Source organism: Magallana gigas, chromosome 10, assembly GCF_963853765.1.
Source record: "Magallana gigas chromosome 10, xbMagGiga1.1, whole genome shotgun sequence".
NCBI lineage: Eukaryota > Metazoa > Mollusca > Bivalvia > Ostreida > Ostreidae > Magallana > Magallana gigas.
Window position 1 is genome coordinate 25607982 of NC_088862.1, and position 26911 is coordinate 25634892.

The following is a 26911-nucleotide window of genomic DNA, read 5'->3' on the forward strand; positions in this document are numbered from 1 at the left end:
CGTATCATATGTCTTAGGTATGGTACCGTATTGATATACAGATGTACAATGAACATTTTTGGTTCTATAATTGATAACAAATTATTTTTCAGTAAAGAGCTATTATAAACAGACTTTAGAGCCTTTTTGGCCCCTTTTTTGAGGGGCCAGCCCTTATTCCTTGATATCAAATAAAAGGTCTTGTAAATATAAACACATTTTGCTCAACAAGTGTTCAGAAATTGTTGACCGTTCTAAAGATATCTGAACAATTGTGTTTCAGGGGCAGACCCTTAAAATCCTTACTGGGGCCACCAACAAAAATTATTAAGGTAGCATATTGTTAAGAACATTATTCTAAGCATTTTTTGTTCTATAATGCTTATCAAAATATTTCTCCTTTTCTAGATACTAAAGATCAAAGTTTTGAACTTCTGGCCCCTTGAAGCCCCTAATAACGTAACATATGACTTAGGCATGGTACTGTATAAATAAAAAGATATACAATGAACATTTTTGGTTCTATAATTGATAACAAATTATTTTTCAGTAAAGAGTTATTGCAAAAAGACTTAAGAGCCATTTTGGCCCCTTATTTGAGGGGCCAGCCCCTTTTTCTTGAAATCAAACGCAAGTCCTAGTTAATCTGAACAACTTTTGCTTTACATGTCTTAACAAAATATTTACACATTAAAAGCTAGGGCCGAAAATGTGCGAAAATTTCGTGAAAAAAATTGGTGCCTATTTTTGAGCTCGGGCGAGCTTCGCGGCCTTGCGCATTTTTCAAAATATCAAATAAATAGGATCATCTACAGACATTCATCTACTATCCCTGAAAGTTTCACGTTTCTATCGCAATTAGTTTTTGAGAAGTTACGTGGACAAAATGGTCCTTAAAAATTCACTAAATCCTCAAAATCTCGAACCGGAAGTGACGTCATCAACCAGACATTTTATAATATCAAGTATATTTGATGCTCAATGTGTCCTGTAAATTTCATGCAAATCGGTCATGTAGTTCACGAGAAATAGCGTTCGAAAAAAGTCAGAAAAAAAATAAAAAATAAAATAATAATATGGAAAAGAAACAATAGAATAACAAGAGGGTCTTCCGTCGGAAACGGAAGACCCTAAAAAGAAACAATAGAATAACAAGAGGGTCTTCCGTCGGAAACGGAAGACCCTAATAATAGACAGAAACAGTAAAAAAAACAAGAGGGTCTTCCGTCGAAAACGGAAGACCCTAATAATAAAGAAAAAGAAACCGTAGAATAACAAGAAGGTCTTCCGTTGGAAACGGAAGACCCTAACAAGACGGTCTTCTGTCGGAAACGGAAGATCCTAAACAGAAATAAAGCAATAACAATCTGTCAATGCTAATACTATCATTATCATCGCGTCTATTATATTTTGTTTATATGTTGTATTTAATGACAAGAAAAATAAAATTACAAAAAAAAAAAAATAAATAAATTAACAATCTGTCTTCCATTGGAAACGGAAGAACTGAATAGGGAAAAAGAAACCGAACGAAAACAATAAGGTCTTCCGTTGGAAACGGAAGACCTTACTATTTGAGAACTTTCAGAAATCAAAGAAAACATGTACAGTAAAACACGGTTATAGCGAACACGCTTATAATGAATTGACGCTTACAGCGAAGTGAATTTCATTCCCCAAGTCTCTATCTCATGTTGTAAACTTGACAGATATAACGAATTACGCTTATAACGAAGTTAAATTGGCCGTCCCTGGGACTTCGTTATAAGCGTGTTTTACTGTATAACTATATAAATTGAATATACACGAATCAAACAATCGCAACATCTCAGTGTCCGGCAGGGCTCGGACAAACACCTCATACATGTATGACTGTTTCTATATTGTAATAATTCAAACAATTCCGAACCCGATGACATATATTTAATCGGCCAAATTCGTCCTTGTGGCACATATATGGTTAAAAAATGCTGTGGATCTTGCTACGATGCGAACATAAAATATGAATACTAGTAATAAATGATAAAACCATATTCATTGATTTTTGTTCCTTTTGCTGGGCAAATATTCGATTGGTAAAAAATCTAAGTTGTACTTTATACACAGGTCCACGACATGTGTTTGGAAATTCAATACAGAAGCAGACCTGCGAATTGTTCTTGGTGTTACGGATATAACGAAAGATGCAACGGATACAATAACTCTGAGAGATTCAAACGGTATGAACTTAAAACATTTATTAAGAAAATGCATCATCAATAGCGTAGTTTCTGGTTGAAGGTCGCTAAAAGAAAACATTTCCACAACAAGGGATGGAATGTTATGTTTTAAATAATAAGTCTAACATTTTAGTAAGTCTAGTGTATAGTTACATGTAAGATTATGTTCAAATTATTTTGATTTTGATATTATACCGGTAAAAACAAATATACCGGTATAAATATGATTTGATTTACTCGGAAAACATCAAATCTATGATTAAGCTCGCGTAGTTTTTCAGGAAATGCGTTTCTTTTAGTGTAATGCTATATCTGAGAGGTTTTACATGGTGATTTCGATTTTTTTTCTCCTGATCTCAGTTAATCTAAATCCTGTTCATGAGGTTTTTTTAGCAGTATAACGTAGACTATTCCTCTTTTATCATGTCATTTTGAACTTTGTAAAGCGATTAAGAGTTATGTTATATACTTATTACATGTATCATTTTTATTAAGCTTGACATCGTACAAATTATTCATTAACTCTGACTATCAGGGGATATTTTGCCAACTACATCTGTCGCTGTTGGAACGAGAGAAGGTTTCAAAATTGTTACCTCCACTGGAAATTCCATTTCCATACAGTTAGACACGAACGACTCTTCTAACGACGAAGAAATATATATCTACGTCATTTCTGGTGTTGATTCTGGTATGTATGCATAAATGAATAGAATAAGCGTACATATTCTTTATACATGTATGTATTCCCGATATTCTGTATCATTTCTTGTGTCATCAAACATTTGTAAATCACTCCCCTCCTAAAAAAAACCCCTAACAATCGAAGTCTGGGATTATCTAATTGAACCCCCTCCTATTTCAAATTCTTTTTTGAAAGAGGGTTCAGAATATTCTGGCTGCGATATATTGAACCCGGCCGGCCCCCTTCATACTTCCAATTCCAATTGGTAAAGGGGTTCAAAATATTATGGCCGCGATATTTTTAACCAGTCTCCTATTTCCAATTCCCTTTGGAGAGGGGGTCCAAAAAATAATGGCTGTGAAATATTAGAACCCCGACTTCTTTTCATTGCTATTCCGAAGGGGGTTAAAAATATTTTGTTTGCGATATATTCACCCCCCCCCCCCTTCCCATCTTATGTTCATTGCTATTATGGCTGTGAAATATTTAAACCCATCCTTTTTACATATTCCTTTAGGAGATGTGTTCAAAATATTATGGCTAGAAAATATTGAACGACACCCCTTTTATTTCCAATTGGAGGGTTGAATCAGGATATTGTGTCTATGAAATTTTTTAAACCCCCTTAGATCTTATTAGCAACTTCATGGTTTTGGTATACTCAGTTACTCTATGTTTGTCATCAGGTGGGAGAAAGAGAGCTAACACCTGTGTACTGTATATACACAGGGTTCGTAAACATTCAATTACCATACAATCTTTATAGTATCCCTATAATGCAATACCAGTAATGAGGGTTTTCAAAATATTATAGCTGCAAATCATTTAATCCTCCATTGATTTTGAATTCCTACTAGAGAGAGGGTTCAAAACGTTATGACTGTGAACTAATGAAAACCCCACTTTTTCTTTGGCTATTGGAGAGGTGGTTCAAAATTTTATGGCCATGGAATTAGAATAATTGCCATCTACCTCCTCGATTTCAAGAGGGGTTTTAATATATATATTGTTTTATTATAGCTTTACGAGAAATATTGAAACGCCTTCTTATTTTTAATTCTCATCAATGACCCTCCCCCTCCCTCCCATACCAACTTCAGGCATACACATACAAAAAGAGGCTTAATTTGGAATTCCTTTTTTTTTTGGTGGTGAGTCAGGTGGTATAATGGTGGGTTTATTTGTCAGTCTGTAATAAATTAAACATATTATGAATACCAAACATATTGTTTTGGTGAATCTTTCTGTTACAAAGAACATAGAATGTCCTGCTTGGAGGATATTATGAATGGTTGTCCTAAGGTGGGAAAAAATGGGGCTAACAACTATGTATTGCGTATACACATCGGTGTTAGGTAAATATTTATCAGCTCCGATCATAGCTGACATAAGCCAGTATAGTATCTCAGTATAGGGGTATATATCGCGACCATGATATTTTTCACCCCTTCTCTACTCTCCAATTGGAATTGGAATTAGGAATATATAAATTAAATAAATTGCGGCCATACTATTTTAAACCCACTCTACCAAAGCAATTGAAAAGCAGATTAGTGTTCAATATAATTATCGCTGCCATTATATTTTAACCCTGTCTCCAATAAGAATTGCAATTTGAAGGGGGGGGGGGTTGAATATATTGTGTACATAATATTTTCCACCCTCTCTCTTATTGGAATTTCTAACTGGAAGTGTGTGTGAAAACGCGGCCATCATTTTAAACCTCCACTCCAACTGAAATTAAAAATTGGATGGGGGGTTAAATATATCGCGGCCATACTATTTGGAACCCCCTCTCCCAAGAGAATTGAAAATAGGTGGGAGGAGAAGTTAAATATAGCACTGCCGTTATATTTGAAACTCCCTTTCAAATGGGCGTATTGAATAAGTAAGGGGTTCAATATATTGCAGCCATAATGTTTTGAACCCCCCTCCCCATTGGAATTGAAAATAGGTAGGATGATGGGCTCAATATATCGCAGCTATAATATTTTGAACCCTCTCTCAAATTGCAATTGGAAATCGGAGGGGGGGGGGGTCAATATATCACAGCTTAAACACTTTGGACCCCTTTTCTATGAAATTCCAATCGGAACTGAAAACCAGAAGGAGGGATAACTATATCGCGGCCATACTATTTTTAACGCCCCTCTTTACTCTCCAGTTAGAACTTGCAATAGGAAGGGGTTCAATGAATCAAAGCCATAATACTTTGAACCCCCTCTCCAAAAGCAATTAAAAAAGCAGAGTTATGTTCAATAAAATTATCGTTGCCATTATATTTTACCCCATCTTCAGTTGGAAAATGAAGGTGGGTTTAATATATCATGTCCATAATATTTTGAACCCCTCTCCTATTTGAATTGCTTATTGGAAAGGGTTTGATATACCGCAGCCATAATATTTTGAGCCTCCTCTTCATTTGGAATTGGAATTTGGATCGGGGTTTTAATATATCGCGGCCATACTATTTGGAACCCCCTCTCCAAAGAGAATTGAAAACAGGTGGTAGGGGAAGTTCAATATATTACCGCCTTGATATTTGAAATTCCTTTTCAAATGGGCGTTTTAAATAAGTAAAAGGTTTAATATATCGCAGCCATAATATTTTGAACCCACTTTTCCAGTCTAATTGAAAATAGGTGGAATGGGGGGCTCAATATATCGCGGCCATAATATTAAGAACCCTCTTTCCTTTTGCATAAAAAATTAGAAGAGGGGTTCAATTTATCAAAGCCATTAAACATTGAACCACATTTGCAACTGCAATTGGAAATATAAAGTGGATCAATATATCACATCCATAATATTTTGAACCCTTTCTCCAATTAGAATTGAAGAAGGAGGGGGGTTCAGAATATCACAGCTTAAATATTTTGAACCCCCTTTCCTATGAAATTTCGAATTTGAATTGAAAACCAAAGGGGGAGGGGGTAATATAGTGCGGCAGTAATATTTTAAACCTCCTCTCCAAATATAATTAGAAATAGGGGGGGGGGGGTCAATAAATCGCAGTCATAATATTTTGAAACTCCTCTCCGAAAGCAATTAAAAAGAAGGCGAGGGTTCAATATAGTCATCGCTGCCATAATATTTTGAACCCCGTCTCTAATTTGAATTACAAATTGGATGGGGTTGCATATATCGCGTCCATCATATTTTTAACCATCTCTCTGATTTGAATTGCTAATTGAAGGGGGTTCAATATATCACGGCCATGATATTTTAACCCCCCTCTTTATTTAGAATTAGAAATTAGGAGGGGGTTCAATATATTGCAGCCATAATAATATGAACCTCCTCTCTAATAGGAATTGAAAAACGGGAGGGGGGGGGTCAATGTATCGTGGTCATAACATTTTAAACCCTCTCTTTAGTTGGGAAAGGGAAAATGAAGGGGGTTCAATGTATTGTAGCAATAATGTTTTTGGAATTGGAAATTGGAGGGGGTTAAATATATTCGACCATATTATTTTGAGCCCCTTCTACAATTGAAATTGAAATTATACGGAGAAACATTATATCGCAGTCATAATATTTTGAACCCCTCTCAAATTACAATTTGAAATAGGAATGGGGTTCAATATATTGCAGCCATAATATTTCGAGCCTCCTCTCCAATTGAAATTGGAAATTAGATGGATGCACATTCTATTGCGGACATAATATTCTGAAAATCTTCTCCTATCTGAAAATATGACGGGGTTAAAAATATTGGGACCATGATTTTTTGAACCCCTCTCCAATTGGAATTGCAAATTAGAGAGGGAGTAAATTTACCGCAGACATGATATTTGTACCTCCTCTACAGTAGCAAACGAAAAGCAGGGGGAGGGGGTCAGTATATTACAGTCATTATATTTTGAACACCTCTCCAGGCGAAATGGAATTGGAAATTAGGAGGGGGTTCAATATATTGCAGAAATAACATTTGCACCCCTTACCCCTTTCCAGTTGCAAATGGAAATAGGAAGGAGATTCAATATATTGTACGCATAATATTTTGAACCCCCTCTCCATTGGCTATTGGAAAGCAGAAGAGGAAAGGGTTCAGTACGTCGCAGCCATATTATTTTAAACCCCTTCTCCAATTGAAATTTGAAATTGGATGGGAAGGAGTCATTGTATCACGGCCATAATATTTTTAACCTCCATCCAATTGGAATGGCAAATTTTTTTTTTTTGGGGGGGGGGGGGTCAATATATCGCTGCCATAATATTTTGAATCTTTTTTCCAATCAGAATATAAAATATTGGGGTACCAATATATCGTGGCCATATTTAGAACTCTATAATTGGAATTGCAAATTTGAGGGGGTTCAATGTATCGCAGCCATAATATTTTTAACCCCTTCTCCAATTGAAATTTGAAATCGTAGGGGAAGGTCCTTATATTGCAGCTATGATATTTTCAAACCCCTCTCCAATTCGAATTGGAAATAGGAGGTGGGCGCAACATACAAGTATCATGGCCATAGTAATTTGAACCCCCTCCCAATAGCATTTGAAAAAGCAGAGGTATGATCAATATTTTGCGGCAATAATAATTGAAACCGAATTTCAATATCTTATTTTGGGGGGGGGGGGCAATAAAACTGCAGCGATATTTTGAATATATCACATGGTTCAAAATATTATATGACACCGGTATACGTGTTGTATCGTTTTGAGTAATGCAACCCAATTAACATGGGCCTTTAAATACATTATGTGTGTTCCAGGGACATGTCCGGGCAATTCCAAAATATCCGCGACAGATGAATATCAAATAATAACCTCAAGTAACTTTCCAGACAAATATAACGAGTAAGTACTTATTTCATTCTTTACAAGCTTTGTATTTGATTTTTTAATCTCAAAAATATATACAAAATGTATGTATTGTATTGTTTGTTAGAAATGTGTTAAATAAATGAATGTGTTGTTTTACAGAATGGAAGTATGTACAGTGTCGATAACAGCCGACGAAAACAAAGTTATATCGTATGAAATACTTTTTAAACAAATAGAAGACTCAACAGAGTTTGATCAGTGTGGTGAAATTTTTGAAGTTTTCGACGGTATGTTGGCTACTCTTGTTCACAGACAATGTTTTACATTATACCCTCTCCCCATCATTTTACCTGATTAGAAACATCCAAGGCCAATTAACACTTATTATTTATGTGCATGATATTTAATTGCTGCTGTTACATGTACGTATTCGTCTTTCAAAATAAGGTTTCTCGACGGACACTTAAAAAGAGAAGGCATGTAACTCATTTGCATCAGCCGGTTCCGCTTACGTACAAATGACGTTCCAAATAACATTACAGACACAATGACATCCGAAACTTTCGAGAATGTTTTGATGCTAATAATCAAACATAACAATTACGTATCTTAAAACCAAAAGACCATCATGCTATACAACATAGCTTCAAGTTTATTACATTATTTCTTTAGCAAACTTAGAGTTTAAGGATCAAGAACTGTCTTAATAGACATAGTTACAGAGATAAGAAAGTTAACAAGAGTTATCAATCTTTTTTTTTTTGACCAGCTAATACACTCGAACAAGATTTACCAAGATATCAATAATTAAATCGATAAATTTCAAAACCGATGTCACTTTCAAAAAGAAAAAAATAATACCGAAAGAAAAGAGGAATGTCAAATTATTTGGTTTTCAAATATTGTCCATGGTTTCAATATACAATTACGAAGAATATAGCCGAGGAAGACAGGGATTTATGTCCTTTTTTTTAATATCATATAAAAAAGCCATGTTTAATTTAAAAAAAAGCATCACTGTCTAAAAAAAATATGCAAAACAACTACATTGTACTGTTTTATAATAAAAAAAATGGAGTCTGCCTCTCTCTCTTTTTATCTTTTCACAACCACTTAGCACAAAGGGGGGGGGGGGTTATATCAACTAAATATAGAAAACTTAAAAATATCTTCTACTCAAAAACTGTAACATGAAAAGAAGCCCAATTCTACCTACCGCTCCCGGTCTGAAAAAACCACAAATTGATGACGTGAGAGTTATTCAACATGAGGCTAGCTTATGTATATTCTTTCCACACAAATTCTGTTAAAAAGTGATTATTATTAAAAACAGTTTACTTCTTGTATTGTCACTTTACTTGCATCGGACTTTCTCGAAACCCGTTACATGTAACTGACCTCGGAAAAAGAAGTATGCAAAATGCACGTCGAGATCGAGAGCCGCAATTTTTACAGGTAGCCAAACGGCACCATTTCACTTTACGGGGCTGGAGCTGGTGTTTCAAATATTAACAGATGTAAGTAAAGTGACTGTAGTCAAATGGCCGAGAATTGTTTGAGAATTAAATGTTTCTACAGAATTAGTGAGGAAATGAGATATTATTAGTCCTAAACATTTTTGTGCGCCGTATATTTCCAATATTTTCTACAAATTTGTCCAGATATACTAGCGGAAAAAAGAAACTGTGCATTATAAAATTAAGTATAATTTTTCTATATCTATTGTTTGTATTTATAGAATTTAAACAGTCGATAATCGTAATTTTTTTGAAAATATCGGATGGTAACAGTCCGGGTGCACGGACTTTTTCATGGTTAGTAAGCACCTGTTGTTTGTTGTAGAATTTGTACGCACGATTTTTAAGGTCAAATACCGTTTGGAATAAGAACTGTATATGATTTGTTTAAACTGTTTATGTTAAGGTAATCACGTTAGTTTCAACAAAATGTACCCCTATGGCATGCCACGACTTAACGAAAACTAACGTAATCGCACTGTTGGGATGCTGCAAGCTGCTGGAATGGCACAAAATACTATAGCAAGACACTTTGGAGTTCATCGGAACACCATCCAGGCATTATGGAGACGTTGTCAACAATCTGGAAACACTCAAGATCGACCGCGCTCTGGACGACCTCGTGTGACGTCACGTCAACAGGACAACCACATTAGACTTGTGCATCTGAGAATTCGTTTTCAGACAGCAAGTTTGACTGCCCGTAGCATTCCAGGGCTTCGACCAATTAGTCCAAGAACTGTGCGTAATCGTCTGCGCGTGCAAAACATCAGACCAAGACGTCCAGCGGTGCGCCCAGTACTGCTTCAACGTCATCGTATCGCCAGACTAGCGTAGTGCACACGACATCTGCCATTCAGAATACAGGACTGGGCCAATATTCTGTTTACTGATGAATCTAGATTTCCTTTGGATAGCAGTGACGGCCGTTGTAGGGTATATCGTCGCGTTGAGGAGCGTTACCAGAACACTTGTGTTGTGCAACGTCGACAATTTGGTGGAGGTAGCGTTATGGTGTGGGGTGAATTATCGGCACCTGGAAGGACCCCTCTACAAATTTTCAATGGAAATCTCACCCCCGTTTCCCCCGATTCGTCGCCGATCGAGCACGTCTGGGATGAAATGGAAAGACGTTTACGCCGTTTACCAAATCAGCCAGTGACATTGGCTGATTTAGGCCAGGCTTTAACCAACATCTGGAACAACATCCCTCAAGCATTTCGGAACACTTTAGTGGCATCAATGAGGCGTCGCTGTCAAGCATGCGTGAACGCAAATGGTGGTCACACGCGTTTTTAATTTTGTTAATTCAATTTCAAATAACAATGACTTTCGAGTGTGCTGAAATTGAAGTTATTCGACGTTGACATTCATGTGTTATGAGACGTTGTTACAAATAGATTATTAACAGTATTACAAAAAAAAATTATTCATTGTAGTTTTTTAATTTTTTTTTCCATATATTAAATAATGCACAGTTTCTCTTTTCCGCTAGTATATTTTGCATTTGATTATCTAAAGACGGTATAAACCTTTCATGACCAGTTTGGGCTTCTATTGCTTAGGTCAGCGATGGCTTGTCTTAAAACCTAAATTAAATTTAAAATACAGGGGGGGGGGGGGGGGGTAGTGTTTAAAGCAATTATCGGGATTTAAATATTAGAACGAAGTACTTGAGCGATAGTAAGAGCACTGTAAATTCCTTTTTTCACGCGAGCACTTAATTCCGCGATTTCGCTGTTTTGTATCAAATCGCGATCACCAATTTTTTGTTTTTATTTCCTATAGCTCAATTTGTCTGAAAAATAAAAGCGAAGTTTTAAAACCCGCGAGGGTTGCTTCTCGCAATTGTACGCGGAAATTAGTTCCTTGCGTTTCATTAGTAATCTACAGTATCATTTTTTATCCCCTTAATTTCTTCTTTACCAAGTTTACAGCTTAGTAAGCGATTTTCTTAATTTCTTTTTTCGTGTATAAGCGTATAAGCGTAATTTTGTGTTAGATAAATATCTATAAATCAGTTGTAACCTTTACAGGGTCAACATTGGAAAACATAATCTTTGATACTTGCAACTCATTCTTACCCGGAAGGTTATCCAAATTGAAAACGACAAGTGTTGGAAGAACTCTCGATCTTCGATTCGTGTCAGATGATGGAATCGAAAGAAGTGGATTTGTGTTGCTTTTTAAACAAGAAGGTATTTTTTTAACTAGCTGGTTAAAGATCAATAAAACTGTCTTGCCTAACCTAATTTACATTGCATTTCCTATTTGAATAAAACACTTACATAGAAAAAAAATAATTTATAGAATGGAATCTGTTTTGATCTACGTGTATTACAAGTGATCGCATCCATATTAGGTATGTATCGGGACTTTAAAAAAAATGTTTTAGACACCTGAGTCGCCCAAATTACAAAGCTTTGTTGTAAGGGAAGATAATTCAGAATGATTGAAATTTTAATGTTAAAAGTAGGGGAAAACTAGGGGTTCTGGAATAGTGTCCTCCCATAGAGTTACTATGAAGTATCCTCCTGGTATCTTCCGAGGGTGTGAGTATACCAATGACGTCATCTAAGGAGTTTAAATAACGACTGTAGACTACCCCTGATTGTAGACTACTCCTTGACTGTAGACTACCCCCTGACAGTAGACTTATCCTTGACTGTAGACTTCCCCCTGACTGTAGACTATATATATATATATATATATATATATATATATATATATATATATATATATATATATATATATATATATATATATATATATATATATATATATATATATAACTACCCCCTAACTGTAGATAGCCCCCTGACTGTACACTAACCAAATGACTGTAGACTACACCCTGACTGTAGACTATATATATAGCTACCCCTGACTGTAGACTAACCCCCCTGACTGTAGACTACCCCACTGACTGTAAACTACCACCTTACTGTAGAATATATATTTAGCAACCCCTGACTGTAGACTAACCCCCCTGACTGTAGACTACCCCCTGATTATAGACTTACCCCCTGACTGTAGACTCCCCTTTGATTGTGAACTACCCATTGACTGTAGACTCCATTGAATGCTCATAAAAGCATTTGGTCACCATATTAGTTTCAATCGCTCCTTTACTGCCAATGGGGTAAATATATCGGTTGAGAAAGTTACGGTCTGTTGCTTTCTGATTGAGGCATTCAGGTTCCACGGACTTTTAAATGCATGAACTACACATTTTAGTAAAATGTTTGTAATAAATAATAAGTAAACAACAATCAATGTCCTACTACATCCATAAAACAGTTTTTCTCTACCACCCTAAACAAATGGGATGTAAAAACTCATTAATTAACAGCTTCTCAAATGACTTTGACCTTTGACCTTTATGTCATTTTGTTTGGCCAAGGGAGACGTTTCCATCCCAAGTGGCTGGAAGTCTCTATGAAAAATAATAAAAAAGTTGAAAGTGATTTTATGGAAATCCAAATACTTTCAGGGGCAATAACTAAGTACTACAAGGGGGCCTCAGATCCTTTTGGTATGAATAGATTGAAGAACCCTCTAAGTGTAATGAAGACATTGGTAAAAATTCCAAATCTCTATCTCTTATGGTTTCAGAGAAGTAGCGATAACAAGCATTTCCTTTTCAAAGGGCAATAACTCTGTAAGTTCTGGGAGTTCTTTGACACAGGGTCAATTGCTACCATAACTTTCAATGAGCAATTACATTAAATTAAAATTGTTTGGATAACTCTAATAACAAAAAAGGCACCCCGAGCTAAATAGAAAAGAAGAAGAAGAAGAAAAAAAACATAAAGAAAACAAGAGGTCTTTCACCTGAAACGTGGAAAGACCTAAAAACAAAAAACTGAACTGAATTTCTAAGAACCATGAAAAGTACATATCCCATCGATGGGAAAACTGGATTTCATTGACTCCTTTAAATTTCTGTCAACATCTCTAGAGAAACTTGTGACAAACCTTTTAAAGGAAGGCGTAGAGATGTTTAAGCATCTCCATCATTACATTGAAAAGCGGCACCCAGGTCACATTACCGAAAGGATAAATTTACTCATGCGCAAAGGGTTGTAACCTTACGGGTACATAAATAGTATGGAAAAATTTAAAGAAAAATGCCTTCCAAGGAAATCAGCATTTCACAATAATATTGACGATCGGGAGTGGTCCGAAGCCGACTATTATCACACACAAGTTGTTTGGAAAACATTTGAGACATCCAGGTTAGGGGACCACCACGATCTCTTCATGGAAACTGACGTCATTCGTTTAGCTGATGTATTTGAAAACTTTTCAAATATCTGTCTTCGTATTTATGGACTAAACCCAGCACAGTTTTACACAGCACCGGGACTGGCATGACAAACTGCTCTTAAAATGACAGACATTCATTTAGAACTTTTTACAGATCCTGACATGCATCTATTCATTGAAAAGGGTCTAAGGGGAGGTATATCTATGATATCGCAAAGATACGCCAAGGCTAACAATCCGTATATAAAAGATCACAGTCAGAGCAAACCAAACAATTACCTCATATATCTAGATACAAACAACTTATATGGATGGTCGATGAGTCAATCTCTTCCAACACATGGGTTTAAATGGCTTTCCAGGCAGGAAATAAATTCTTTTGATATTAAACATATCAGTGAAAATTCCAAGGAAGGCTACATTTTATCAGTAGATCTTGATTACCAGCAGAATTGCATGACCTTCACAGTTATTATCCGTTAGCACCAGAACCATGTGATCTATGAAGTGAAGCCAACTATGCTATCATCCAATCAGCAGCTCTTACTCAAAGATCTCAAACTTCAAGGAACATCAACTAGGAAATTGGTTCCTAATCTACACAACAAAAAATATTACGTTATCGACTACAGGAATTTGCAACTATATTTATCACTTGGAATGAAGGTCAATAGAATTCATCAAGTGCTTGCGTTTCAACAGGAGCCTTGTTTGAAAAACTATATTGACTTGAACACGAACATGCGGAAAGCAGCTAAGAATGCCTTTGAAAAAGACTTCTACAAATTAATGAATAACAGTATGTTTGGAAAGACTATGTAAATTCTCAGGAAACGAGTTGATATTCAGCTCATTCACTGTGAGCAGAGGGTTCTTAAGGTCACTGCAAATCCAGGGTTCAAAAAATTTAAGATATTCATCAAGACCTGGCATCGGTGGAACTTACAAAAAAAATCTGGTCTTGAATCGGCCTATATACGTTAGATTTTCCATCTTATAAATGTCAAAGGTATTGATGTACGATTTCCACTACAACCATGTCAAAAATGCATATGGAGGAAAGGCAGAGCTACTGTGTACAGACACGGATTCCTTATGCTACAACATTTTTACAGAAGACTTGTACAAAGATCTGGAAAAAGTTTAAAAATGAACCTGATTTTAGCGACTATCCAACCGATCATTTTCTATATGATAGTACCAACAAAAAAGGTCCTAGAGAAAATGAAAGATGAAACCATGTCAATACCTATGACAAGGTTTGTAGGACTGAGACCAAAAATGTTTAGTCTCACTTACGGAACAAGTGAAACACGCAAAGCAAAAGGTGTAAGCAAATCGGTGATACGATCAAAATTACGTCATTCGTCGTACAGAGAATGTTTATTCCAAAGAGAATATCACATAAAAACTATGGTTACATTTAGATCGGACAAACATCAGATACACATCATTGCATTGAATTACCAGAATGGCCTGCTTGTCGTATTCCTTAAAACCAATATCATCTGGCAGTGGTACAAGTGTTGGATCCAATATCTGAAATGCAGACAAAAGTTTCATACTGTCATTGAATCTGTCATCAATATTTTCAATTCATGCATTGGTGTAGTTGGTCAGCATTTTGTAAAGATATTCTGAATCTCCGACATTCCACTTGATATCTCCACACATGTTTGTAAAAGAGTCAGCATCGACTTTTAACTTTTCCAAGGGCTCCTCTGTTTCTTGTATCTCTTTTATCTTGTCCTTGGTCATTTTTACTGCAGGGTTAATTGCAGAAAAGCTGATGACATCCTTCTGCAAATATTTGGAAAGTTGTGCAAGGATAAGAAGAATGTCCTTTAAAATGTAGAGAGCACCTAAAAACTGGATAGACCTCATCTTTTTCAACAGACCACAAGCTGTTGAATCATCATCCATCTGAGAAAGTGTTTGTAGCAAAGACTCATAGTCACTCACAATGGCATCCACAGCCGCCTGAAAACTATCTTGTTCTACATGCTTTTTTCAAGCGCTTGCCTACTGACTTTTTGGCTTCTTCTCCTAATATTATGTTTTTCATATGAGTTTGCACTTTTAAGTATGCTGCCATTCTCTTTGGTGAGTTCTCAAAAAACTGCCATAATTGTCTAAAAATTGTTTCAATAGTTTTTATGTACCTAACTGATTCATTTGTGTCTGTACAGGATAAAGGAAGTCGGTGATAGATACAGTAAATATTAATGAACTTAAGTCACTTGAATAACCTATTACCGTTGGTGTCCATGTCCGTTAACAAATTTAAAGAGATGGTGCTCAGGATACCGGCAAGGCCTGTGGGCCTCCTGTTTGGTCAATAAATAAAAAGAAAATCAATGTTAATATACTTGTTTGTTTCCGAGTATCCGGTTTTTTTCCTGCAATGCGCAACAGAGATGTCCGCATTTGTTTTTTACAGGAATGTTAATTTTTGAATATCTTCTTAAATGTCTACTATTTTTTTTGTTTGTGTTTCCATTTACAGATGTTAATGAATGCTTGGAAAAAAACTGCTCACCAAGAGATATATGTTTTGAACCCGAAAGTTTGAACGAGTTTGAGTGCAACGGACATGCCGAAACTACTGCAAAACGTAATCTTTAAACATTACAATTTTTTCCTTAGATGCTAAGGCGCTTTGACCTTATAGTAAGATTCAAACGTTTTTTTTTTAATTGAAAGACATGTTTTTATATTTCCTTTTAATAAGTGTTAAAACCGAATGCCGCAAAGATTAAAATACAAATTCACGATTTTTCCATGACATATATAACATTTTCAATATATAACTTTAAAAAAATTATATTTATCTAGGATTGTTAAAATATGCGTGATATCTTGCGGGTTTTGATAGATAGATGTAGTTCTGATACAATTCTCGGGATTTATGTCCCCTCGAACAGTATTGGAAGATACCCATGTGATATGGTCTCTAAATATTACTTTTCCTAAATTATGGAAAGGTGTATCTATATATAAGGCTGCTACGTTTATGCCTTAATGAGTTCGTAAGATATGTTAAAAAAAATTCATCCGGTCTATTATAACAAAGCTCTGGTAGCGAATATATACTTTGTTAACCTGGAAGCGATTCTTTTAAAAGAAATAAACAACATGATAATATAGTTTTATTAGTCCCCTACCGGTTTTCACCGGAGGGGACTATAGCTTTCCTCTGCGTCCGTCAGTCCGTCTGTCCGTCCGTCTGTCTGTCCGTCCGTCTGTCTGACCCACTCTAGTTTTCCACACTTTTTTTCTTTATGCGTTTGAGAAATAATATGAATTTTGCTGAACAGCTTCAAAATGTCAAACTACAGATCAAGTTTACACTTTTGTAGCGTCTGGTTGACATATTTTCGAGAAGATTTATTTTTTTTATTCCAATTTTTTAATGTTCGGGTTCGATATTCTGCATAACAGTGCATTGTTTTCACAATTTCCACAAACCGGTAGGGGACGTGTATTGCTGATGCAATACTCTCAGAATGCTTGTTAATTATAGTTTGATGATTAATAAATCAAGAAACAATATATAACCAGTTACGTTATGAAATGAGTCATCTCATTATTAGACATACTTTTTACATTAATAAATCCATAAAATGTTGACACCTTCAAACATATCACATAACCTATTGATTCCATCAGTTTCATCAAATTTGACCTTTCTTTTTTTCGAAATAAGGTCAGGTCAAGGTCCTTACCATTTTTTTCAACTAAAACGATATAACAATATATGTTGCTATCTCCAGTTATATAGACACATGTTTGAGATATAAGGTTTCTATTCTTCAATGAAACGAAAGAAAAATAGAATGTTTGTCAGCTTATATTACTCAATTGGACTAAATATTAAAACTTCAATTGATATTGCTTAGCCAGAATTTTCTGAAATTTTCATAAATTTTGAAGATATTTCGATTATTTTTTATGCTTCAAACATTTTTTTATTTCTGGATTTTAGATATTATAAAGACTTTATATGAAGATATCAATTGACAAAAAAGCTAATGTGTTGATCATATAATTAGAAAGAAAATTCAATTTTATGGCTTTTTTTTTTTTTACATACATCTATTTATAGAATAAGCGCTGAAAAAGCGTATAAAAATGTAATTTGATAGGAAAATAAAGTTATTAAAACAATTAATGAAATTTATGTTAAACATATCGAAAACCCAGAAAAGACTTCTTCGTTAAAGGTAAATGTAAATTTTCATAAATGTAATATCTTCGAAAAAAAAATCCAATAACATGCCATAATGGGGTTACATGGCAATGACGTAAGACATTGGTTATGACTTTTATAAATAATTTTATTCCAAACTCTAAAAAATACATCAGTTGACTTCAAACCCACTTTACATTTGACTCCCCAAACTAACGTCAAATACTGACTTAACCCTTTAACCCCCATTGACGCATTTGGACGCACTTTGATAATACATGTATTAAAAGTTTAATTACTCGCTTATTTTATATCGTATGATAAAGAACTAGATATCAAAAGAAAATACAAATCCTCAGGAAAACAGGAGTAATTAAAGAAAAATGATTAATAACTTAAATAATAAATCATAGTTAAAATTTAAAATGATTTTTAGCTCTACATTTTGAATGCGCATTGTCGGACAAGGGCGGCTTTTACAGCTCGAAAGCACCGATTTAAATAAAAAAAAATCCCCGTAATTATTAAGTAAACAAGTAATTAACCACTTTTATAACATCCTTGATATTTTTTACACATGTTTCATGTGATGTTTTTAGAAGAACAAAATTATAAACAGGGTTCAATAGTATTACGTTGTTGTACATATATTTTTTAGTTTTCATTCACACGGTATAACGTTAGGCTAGTATCGATTGCATTACGTATTTATATTTGTATATACAACTAAAATGGACCAAGCTAGTAACTGCTTCTTATAATCATATATATTTTGTCAACATTTTATAAAATACGAAGTCTTTTGCCGAGATCACAACAAGCTGAATTTATCTCCCTTTTCCGTTACTACGCTACAATGTAAACATTGAACAAGCACGGGATTTCCGAGTAGAAATGGAGAACTGTTCATCGGATGACGATAGCGATACCTTGTCTGAGGGTTCAGATCTCCAGCTATTTAGTGAACATGAATTTTCATCGGACACAGACAGTGACGATGATACACAGCAAACAGAGTCATCAATGGAGCCTGACAGCCAACAATCAGAAGCAACTGATGATGACTTCTGGTCTTACGATCTCCACCCAGTGGACATAGCACCATTTACTGAACAAGTAGGGCCAGATCATACTTTACTGCCTGACAATGACTTGTTGAAGTATTTTTATCTTATGATAAACGAAGATTAGTTTGAAACCGCGGCTCAGGAGACGAACAGATATGCAGAACAGGAAATGACTCGCAAAGGTTCCGCGATTCGATTTGGTACCCCACAACTAGCCCAGAAATGAAAGCTTTCTTTGGACTGAATATCATTATGGGAATAAATCAGTTACCTCGCATCGATATGTACTGGTCGGAAAACCCATTTGTTGGTAAGTAAAATATATGATTTGCATTGCATATATTGCAAGAAATTCACTAAGCTTATAAAGCCGCTTGTACGATATAAAATACACAAAATTATATTGAAAAAAAAATAGAATAACAAAAACCACAAAAACAACCTGCCACACAGAAAGAGAAAATTTAAATAATATACCCCCTAAGAATTAATAATTTGGTTTTCATTCTCCTAGGAAATGAAGGCTTCAAGAAATGCATGACAAGAACAAGGTTTGAAAAATTGCTGCAGTATCTGCACATAAATGACAACCAGGCTCAAGCACCTGCTGGATCACCGAATTATGACAGGTATCATACATGGTTTTGCTTTGGTTTATACAAAACTAATTTCTTTTTGTGAGGGAACTTGATTTATTTTTGTTCGCTATTATTAATTTTTTGTAAAGATTGTAAAGACACATTTGTAAAAAAAAAAAAAAAAAATATTAGCAAACAGAAAAGCTTGTGCTAAAATATTCACATTGAACAAATACTGGAAACAATTTTTATATCATTCAGTTCTTTTGGTAATAAAACTTGGTCCCCCAGTATGAGTGATTCCAACCAACACGTGCATTGCACAGGGAGAAAAGTAAAAATAAAACCCGATGAAATATAAACTGGATCATTTTATCTTCAAGTTTTTTGAAAGTAATATATATTGTATTTGGTTTTGATTTTCATAGCTTACTTCTATTCACATACTATTTCACTTAGAAAATAACATGAACAACCAAATGTTAATGACATGTCCTAAGTCACAATCAGTGGTTCAGTATTAGTAGAGTCTTGGCATGTCAAGTTTTGGACATTGGTTTAGAGTTTTGACTGAAACCGAAATTTCAAAACGAATACAAAACTACTACATGTAACTCAGTGAACAAGTATATTAAATGTATACACGGATGCAGAAATTCTGTTTGCCAGGGAAGGGGTGGGTGGGTTCCAAGATCTATTTTTAGTTATGGTACTTTACTATGTGAATTATATAACTTAGAATTTTTCAAAGGGGGTGTGGGCTTGCAGTTGAAATCCTCCACCCCCCCTCCCCAAATACATTTTAGGATACATGTTTGATTACATTTCAGACTTCATAAAATCAGACCACTTATCGACATGACAAGAGGAAATTTCCAGAAGTTTTACAAACCAGGGAAGTGTCAGAGTATAGATGAAGGAATGATAAGGTACATGTCATGGCATTTCATCCTTGCTCTTTTTCTATCCGCTTTCTAAACGCAACTTGTTAGCATTATGCTAGTGAGAGCTGCTTGGGTCCTGGCCTTGATTTCCAGTCAAGCCATATATTTTCATTATATTTATATGTTCATTCTTACTTTCCTACTACATTACTTTATCCAGAATGTATAGATTTGCCTATATTATGATTCAATTCTCATATTCTTACAGGTACAAGGGACACCATTATGCACAGCAGTACACGCCAGGAAAACCAATAAAGCGCGGTCTAAAGGTATTTCAATATTTATAACTTCTGTAATCTTCATATCTTTTTTTCAAAACCTTGGAATCCCTAAGTGATCATTATTTTTTTAAAGATATTTTATAAGTTTTATTTAAAAAAACCCAGAAAGTTTACTGACACTTTTTATGTGAAATTGAAAAAATATTGAAACGTTAAATATCATAAATGTTATGACATGGAAACTTTTTTTTTCATGTAGATATGGATGAGATGTGAAACAAGTGGCTACACCAATGATTACAGAGTGTATCTTGGTAAACATGATTCAATGTGTGGCCCATCACTAGGGGAACGAATCGTCAAACATTTATGCAAGCCACTGAAGTGGAAAGGTCATCATGTGTTCTTCGATAGGTAAAGTAATTATTGTCAGAATGTCTGTCTGTTTATATGCAAGTTAAAATGACTTGTTATGAACAAAGGTCATAAAAATTTCAGAGTTTCTCAGTTGTGTGTTTTATCTAATTTTTATTTTTGGGGATGGGGGGGGGGGGGGCAACTTTTTCTAGAGATGCATGAAATGTTTGAATGCTACTTCATTTATTTGCAGGAAATGTGACACATTTATGTTCTTGTGAAATAGAAAACTTTTGTTTACTTCTACTATATCTCTACTACTATGTCTCTGCTATATTGACAAATATGTAAACCAATTGCAAAAGTTTTGAATTACAATCTTGACCGTGTTCATACTACATGTACTCCATTTTTAGGGGATTATTTATATATGTTTACAAGCGTAACTTAGATATTATGTTTAAAAATTAGTCTGATGTCATTTAAACACGATTTAATAAAATTTAAAATTTTCATAAAATTAAAAATCATCCAATCAATTTGACAAAGATTTCATTAGACGCAGAATTGTAAGCACAACTTAGATATCATGTTTAAAAATTATTCTGATGTAATTTAAACACGATTTAATTAAATAAAAAAATTTTTTTAATTTAAAATTCATCCAATCATTTCGAGAAAGATGTTATTAGACGCAGAATTTAAAGCGCAACTTAGATATTATGTTTTAAAATTAGTGTGAGGTCATTTTAACGCGATTTAAATGAGTTTAAAATTTTTGGAAATAAAAAAATTCACCCAATCAATTCAAGAAAGATGTCATTAGACGCAGAATTGTAAGCGTAGCCTGAATATTATATTTTGAAATTAGTCTAAGGTCATTTTAACACAAATTACTTAAATTTAAAATTTAAAATTTTTTTAAAAATCATCAAATCAATTCAACAAAGATGTCATCAGACGCAGAATTGTAAGCACAAATTAGATATCATGTTTTGAAATAGGTCTGAGGTCATTTTAACGCGATTTAAATGAGTTTAAATTTTTTGAAAAATTTAAAATTCATTCGATCAATTCGAAAAAGATGTCATCAGACGCAGAATTGTAAGCGTAATTTAAATATTATGTTTCTAAATTAGTCTCAGCTCGTTTTAACATGATTTAATTAAATCTAAAATTTTCAAAAAATTAAAAATTCATTCAATTAATTCGAGAAAGATGTCATTTGACGCAGAATTCTAAGCGCAACTTAGATATTATGTTTAAAAATTAGTCTGAGGTAATTTAAACACGATTTAATTAAATTTAAAATTTTCAAAAAATTTAAAAACCATCCAATTAATTCAACAAAGATGTCATTAGACGCAGAATTGTAAGCGCAACTTAGAAATTTTGGTTCAAAACTAGTCTAAGGTCATTTTAACGCGATTTAAATAAAATTAAAATTTTTGAAAATTTTTAAATTCATCCAATCAATTCGAGAAGGATGTCAATGGACGCAGAATCCTAAGCACAACTTAGATATCATGTTTTAAAATTAGTCTGAGGTCATTTTAGCGCGATTTAAATGAGTTTAAATTTTTAAAAAAAATTAAAATTCATTCGATCAATTCAAAAAAGATGTCATCAGACGCAGAATTGTAGGCGTAACTTAAATATTTTGTTTTTAAATTAGTCTCAGCTAATTTTAACATGATTTAATAAAATTTAAAATTTTCAAAAAATTGAAAATTTATTCAATAATTTCGAGAAAGATGTCATTAGACGCAGAATTCTAAGTGCAACTTAGATATTATGTTTAAAAATTAGTCTGAGGTAATTTAAACACAATTTAATTAAATTTAAAATTTTCAAAAAATTTAAAAATCATATAATCAATTCAACAAAGATGTCATTAGACGCAGAATTGTAAGCGCAACTTAGTAATCATGTTTTAAAATTAGTCTGAGGTCATTTTAACGCGATTTAAATGAGTTTAAAATTTTTAAAAAATTTAAAATTCATTCGATCAATTCGAAAAAGATGTCATCAGACGCAGAATTGTAAGCGCAACCTGGATATCATGTTTTAAAATTAGTCTGAGATCATTTTAACACGATTTAATTAAATTTTAAATTTTAAAAAAAATTAAATTTCATCTTATTTATTCGAGAAAGACTTCATTGGACACAAAATTGTAAGCGCAACTTAGATATTATGTTTTAAAATTAGTCTGAGGTCATTTTATTACGATTTAATTCAATTTAAAATTTTCAAAAAAATTAAATTTCATCCAATCATTTTGAAAACGATTTTATTAGACGCAGAATTAAAGTGCAACTTAGATAATATGTTTTAAAATTAGTCTGAGGTCATTATTACACATCCATTGAGTTTTAAAATTTAGCTTCCGTACTCGGAATTTCCGGACAATGATTTTCCTCGTAAGGCTAGATGTTCATGTCATCTATCATTTATGAAAATATCAGCTTCTTATCTTTGCTTGTTTTTGAGGAAATGCGTGGACAAGGAGAATTCGTAAAAAACGTGTCCTATATTTTGACCCCAGCTAGCTTCCGTACTCGGAATTTCCGGACAATGATTTTCCTCGTGAGGCTAGATGTTTATGTCATCTATCATTTATGAAAATGTCAGCTTCCTTTCTCGTTTTTGAGGAAATGTGTGGACAAGGAGTATTCGTCAAAAATGTGTCCTATATTTTGACCCCAGCTAGCTTCCGTACTCGGAATTTCCGGACAATGATTTTCCTCGTGAGGCTAGATGTTCATGTTATCTATCATTCCTGAAAATTTCAGCTTCCTATCTTTGCTCGTTTTTGAGGAAATGTGTGGACAAGGAGTATTCGTCAAAAGTGTGTCCTATATTTTGACCCCAGCTAGCTTCCGTACTCGGAATTTCCGGACAATGATTTTCCTCGTGAGCCTAGATGTTCATGTTATCTATCATTCCTGAAAATTTCAGCTTCCTATCTTTGCTCGTTTTTGAGGAAATGTGTGGACAAGGAGTATTTGTCAAAAATGTGTCCTATATTTTGACCCCAGCTAGCTTCCGTACTCGGAATTTCCGGACAATGATTTTCCTCGTGAGGCTAGATGTTCATGTTATCTATTATTCCTGAAAATTTCAGCTTCCTATCTTTGCTCGTTTTTGAGAAAATGTATGGACAAGAACTTTTTAAAAAATGACAAAATGGCGGATTAGTCCGAACCGGAAGTGATTTTTACAAAATAAAAAAAAGCGTATCAAGTTTAGATGATAATAGATCGATGCTGAAAATTTGACAAAAATCGGACCACCCATCTCCGAGAAATCTTCTGCACAAAAATTGTAAAGAAAAAAAAAGAATAAAAAAAAAAGTGAAAAAGAAACATTACAATAATAGAAGGGTCTTCCGCTGAAGACGGAAGACCCTAATAAGAAGAATAAGAAGAAGAAAAAGAAATTCGACAAAAACAATATGTCTCCCCTTTGAAAGGGGAGACATAATTATATAAGTACATAGCTAGTTTCTTTCCCAATATTGTCACCTAATAGCTTAGCGCTGTGAGTTAGGGGGATTGCTACGAATCTGAAAGTCATGAGGTCGAATCCTGCTGGGGATTTTACAATTTTTACTCTTCAGATAGAATATTTTTAAAAGCTATTTTTGGTTAAATATTGTAAAACTAGTATTTGAAAATTTTAAACCGTTGAATTATAATGTATTTTAATCCACATTAATATTGACAGATGTCCCATACCACCTTAAGTTCATTATATTGTTGGTTTTCTTTTCCTTCAGATATTTCACTTCTATTCCTCTTCTCCAAACTCTTGAATCCTACGGTGTTTATGGTTGTGGGACTATAATGGCAAACAGGAAAGGGTTTCCCTCACAGCTGAAGAACCCACACCTTCCTGAGAGAGGAGATGCTGAACAGATGCAACATAATAACCTTGTTGCCACCGTATGGAATGATGCTATACCTGTACGTAGTTTTTATGTGGTAAAATAGGTGTTGTATTTGTAAAAGTCTAGGTTCAGTGCTTATCTGTTTTACGTGAACAAAAAATTTATATTTGCGAGAGTAAACATGTTTTCAAATGATTCCAAAAGACAGGTTTATTAAATTTTTCATATAAATTTAATCTCAGGTTCACATTGCATCTACAACATCTGACCCTCTCGGAGATGGCCCAGCTCAAAGAAGGGTTCGGGGTGGTGGTGTTATCATCATTCAGCGCCCGCCTGCAGTTGAGCACTACCAACAACACTACTATGGTGTAGACAGAACACAACAGTACAGATCCAAGTGTCCAGTTGGCCGTCCATCCAAAAAGTTTTGGAAGTATCTGGTCAACTATATTTTTGAAATTTCTCTGATCAACACATTCCTTCTTTGGTTTGAAACCCCAGGAACAAGAAAACCAACAAAACATTTCTCTATGGTTGACTGTAACTCGTCTATCGCGGAGAAACTTATTGGTGATTTCTCTAGCAGAAAGCGGGCACCTTCATGTGGAAGGGGAGTTGCAGGTATAAGTGTTGCTAACATCAACCGGCACATCAGCACAAAGTTGACAAGACCGCGAGGAAGATGCAAACAGTGCAAAAAGAATGGCAGAAGAAGTGACACTTTTTTCGGTTGTAGCATTTGTAATGTAAATCTGTGTAGAGGAGCTTGTTTTCAGGCCTATCACACTTATCATCACTTGCTTATGGAATAGGTTTATATATAATGAAATGTCTGTTTATAATTGCATGTTTTGTTCAAATAATATGCGTTTACTTTATTTGGTGGCTCCAAGCACTTATCTAATCCACTCAGATGGTTTGCATTTTTTAAAAATGTGATTTTGTCGTGTACCATGTATTTTTAAAACCTAAATCTAAAAAATAATCTAAATATGTTATTGAAAAGAAATAAACTATTCATCACTGTGTGTTGGTAACTGTTGCCATGACAACCATTTTTAATTTATGTACATGTATTTCATATTTCTATTGTTTACCAAAGCTGAATTCTTTATTCATTGATTTTCTTGAAAAATTGATAAAACTTCTTCGTTTCTTTCCATTTGAATTTTGTTGTATTCATAGCGAAATAATTTTATTGAGATACCTTAATAAGCTTGTGGTCTTGTTGCTATGGTAACTATTGTTTGTGCATTTTCAAGAATGTATAATTAGAAAAAAATATATCGTCGGTAACATTATATACCACATTGTAGACTGTTATTGCCTTTTTTGGGTCACTAAAGACACACTTTGAAACTTTATTACAATTGTTTGTTGTTACTTTTATTTTGATCAGAAAATGCCAAATGTTGCGCAGAGAACATAAAAAAAAGTTGTTTCAAATTGTTTTGATTAGAATTACAGCTGTTCAATAATACTTTACAATGTATTTTTCTGTAGAATATTCTGTATATTACTTTATCATTCAATATGGTATCAAAATATTCCACTATTTAATGAAAAATCTATGAAAAAATATTATTTTTAAGCCCAAAACGTTGCCATGGCAACGGCATATTTGACTTTTTGTAATCAAATTTAAAATCTGCAAAAAAATGTCTTTCATTCCATATATAATTATTTGATTAAAAATATAACCAGTATTAAGTTAAATTCAATTTGTTATTATATAACTTTATCTTGGTAAATTGTGAAAAGTTCTGGGGGTTAAAGGGTTAATTAAAGTTTAAAAAGCTCACATAAATATATATATATATATATATATATATATATATATATATATATATATATATATATATATATATATATATATATATATATATATATATGACGTCAAGCAACCTAACGTAACGTTGCACAACCCATTTGGTCGACGATGCTTGGTTACCGGAAGTGGCAGGAATGAAAACAAAACATAGGATACATATATGATTAATTTTAAGGTAAAAGTAACCATATACATGTAAAACAAATCAAATACATTTGAAACATATCGTAATGACGAGTGACGCTTTCGGTTGTTACTAATGTTATGATCAATATAACATACATTTTACCACTACAAATAAACACACATACATCAAAAATCGTTACAGGACTTTGCAAAAATTAATGAATTATAGTTTACAAATATACCACTGCATCCGATATA

General features: G+C 33.9%; 2 protein-coding genes across 3 annotated transcripts in view; both read left to right on the top strand.

Annotated features, from left to right (window-relative positions):
* Window positions 1-26911, top strand: part of LOC117683776 (protein tolkin-like) — a 78192-nt gene that overhangs the window by 42743 nt on the left and 8538 nt on the right. Inside the window, exons 2-7 of the mRNA XM_066072660.1 lie at window positions 2086-2198; window positions 2734-2889; window positions 7605-7689; window positions 7816-7943; window positions 11210-11371; window positions 15949-16056. Of these exons, the coding sequence (XP_065928732.1) occupies window positions 7817-7943; window positions 11210-11371; window positions 15949-16056 (397 nt within the window). The 5' untranslated portion in view covers window positions 2086-2198; window positions 2734-2889; window positions 7605-7689; window position 7816. The remainder of the gene's footprint in view (window positions 1-2085; window positions 2199-2733; window positions 2890-7604; window positions 7690-7815; window positions 7944-11209; window positions 11372-15948; window positions 16057-26911) is intronic.
* Window positions 18865-26059, top strand: LOC136272439 (piggyBac transposable element-derived protein 4-like). Of its 2 annotated transcripts, XM_066073997.1 has the most exons (7): window positions 18865-19008; window positions 19213-19327; window positions 20107-20205; window positions 20429-20492; window positions 20704-20858; window positions 24583-24769; window positions 24936-26059. In XM_066073997.1, the coding sequence occupies exons 1-7, from the start codon at window positions 18921-18923 to the stop codon at window positions 25506-25508; spliced, it is 1281 nt and encodes a 426-aa protein (XP_065930069.1). In that variant the 5' UTR covers window positions 18865-18920; the 3' UTR covers window positions 25509-26059. The 2 variants fall into 2 exon arrangements, with proteins under 2 accessions (XP_065930069.1, XP_065930070.1); XM_066073998.1 differs by lacking the exons at window positions 20429-20492; window positions 20704-20858.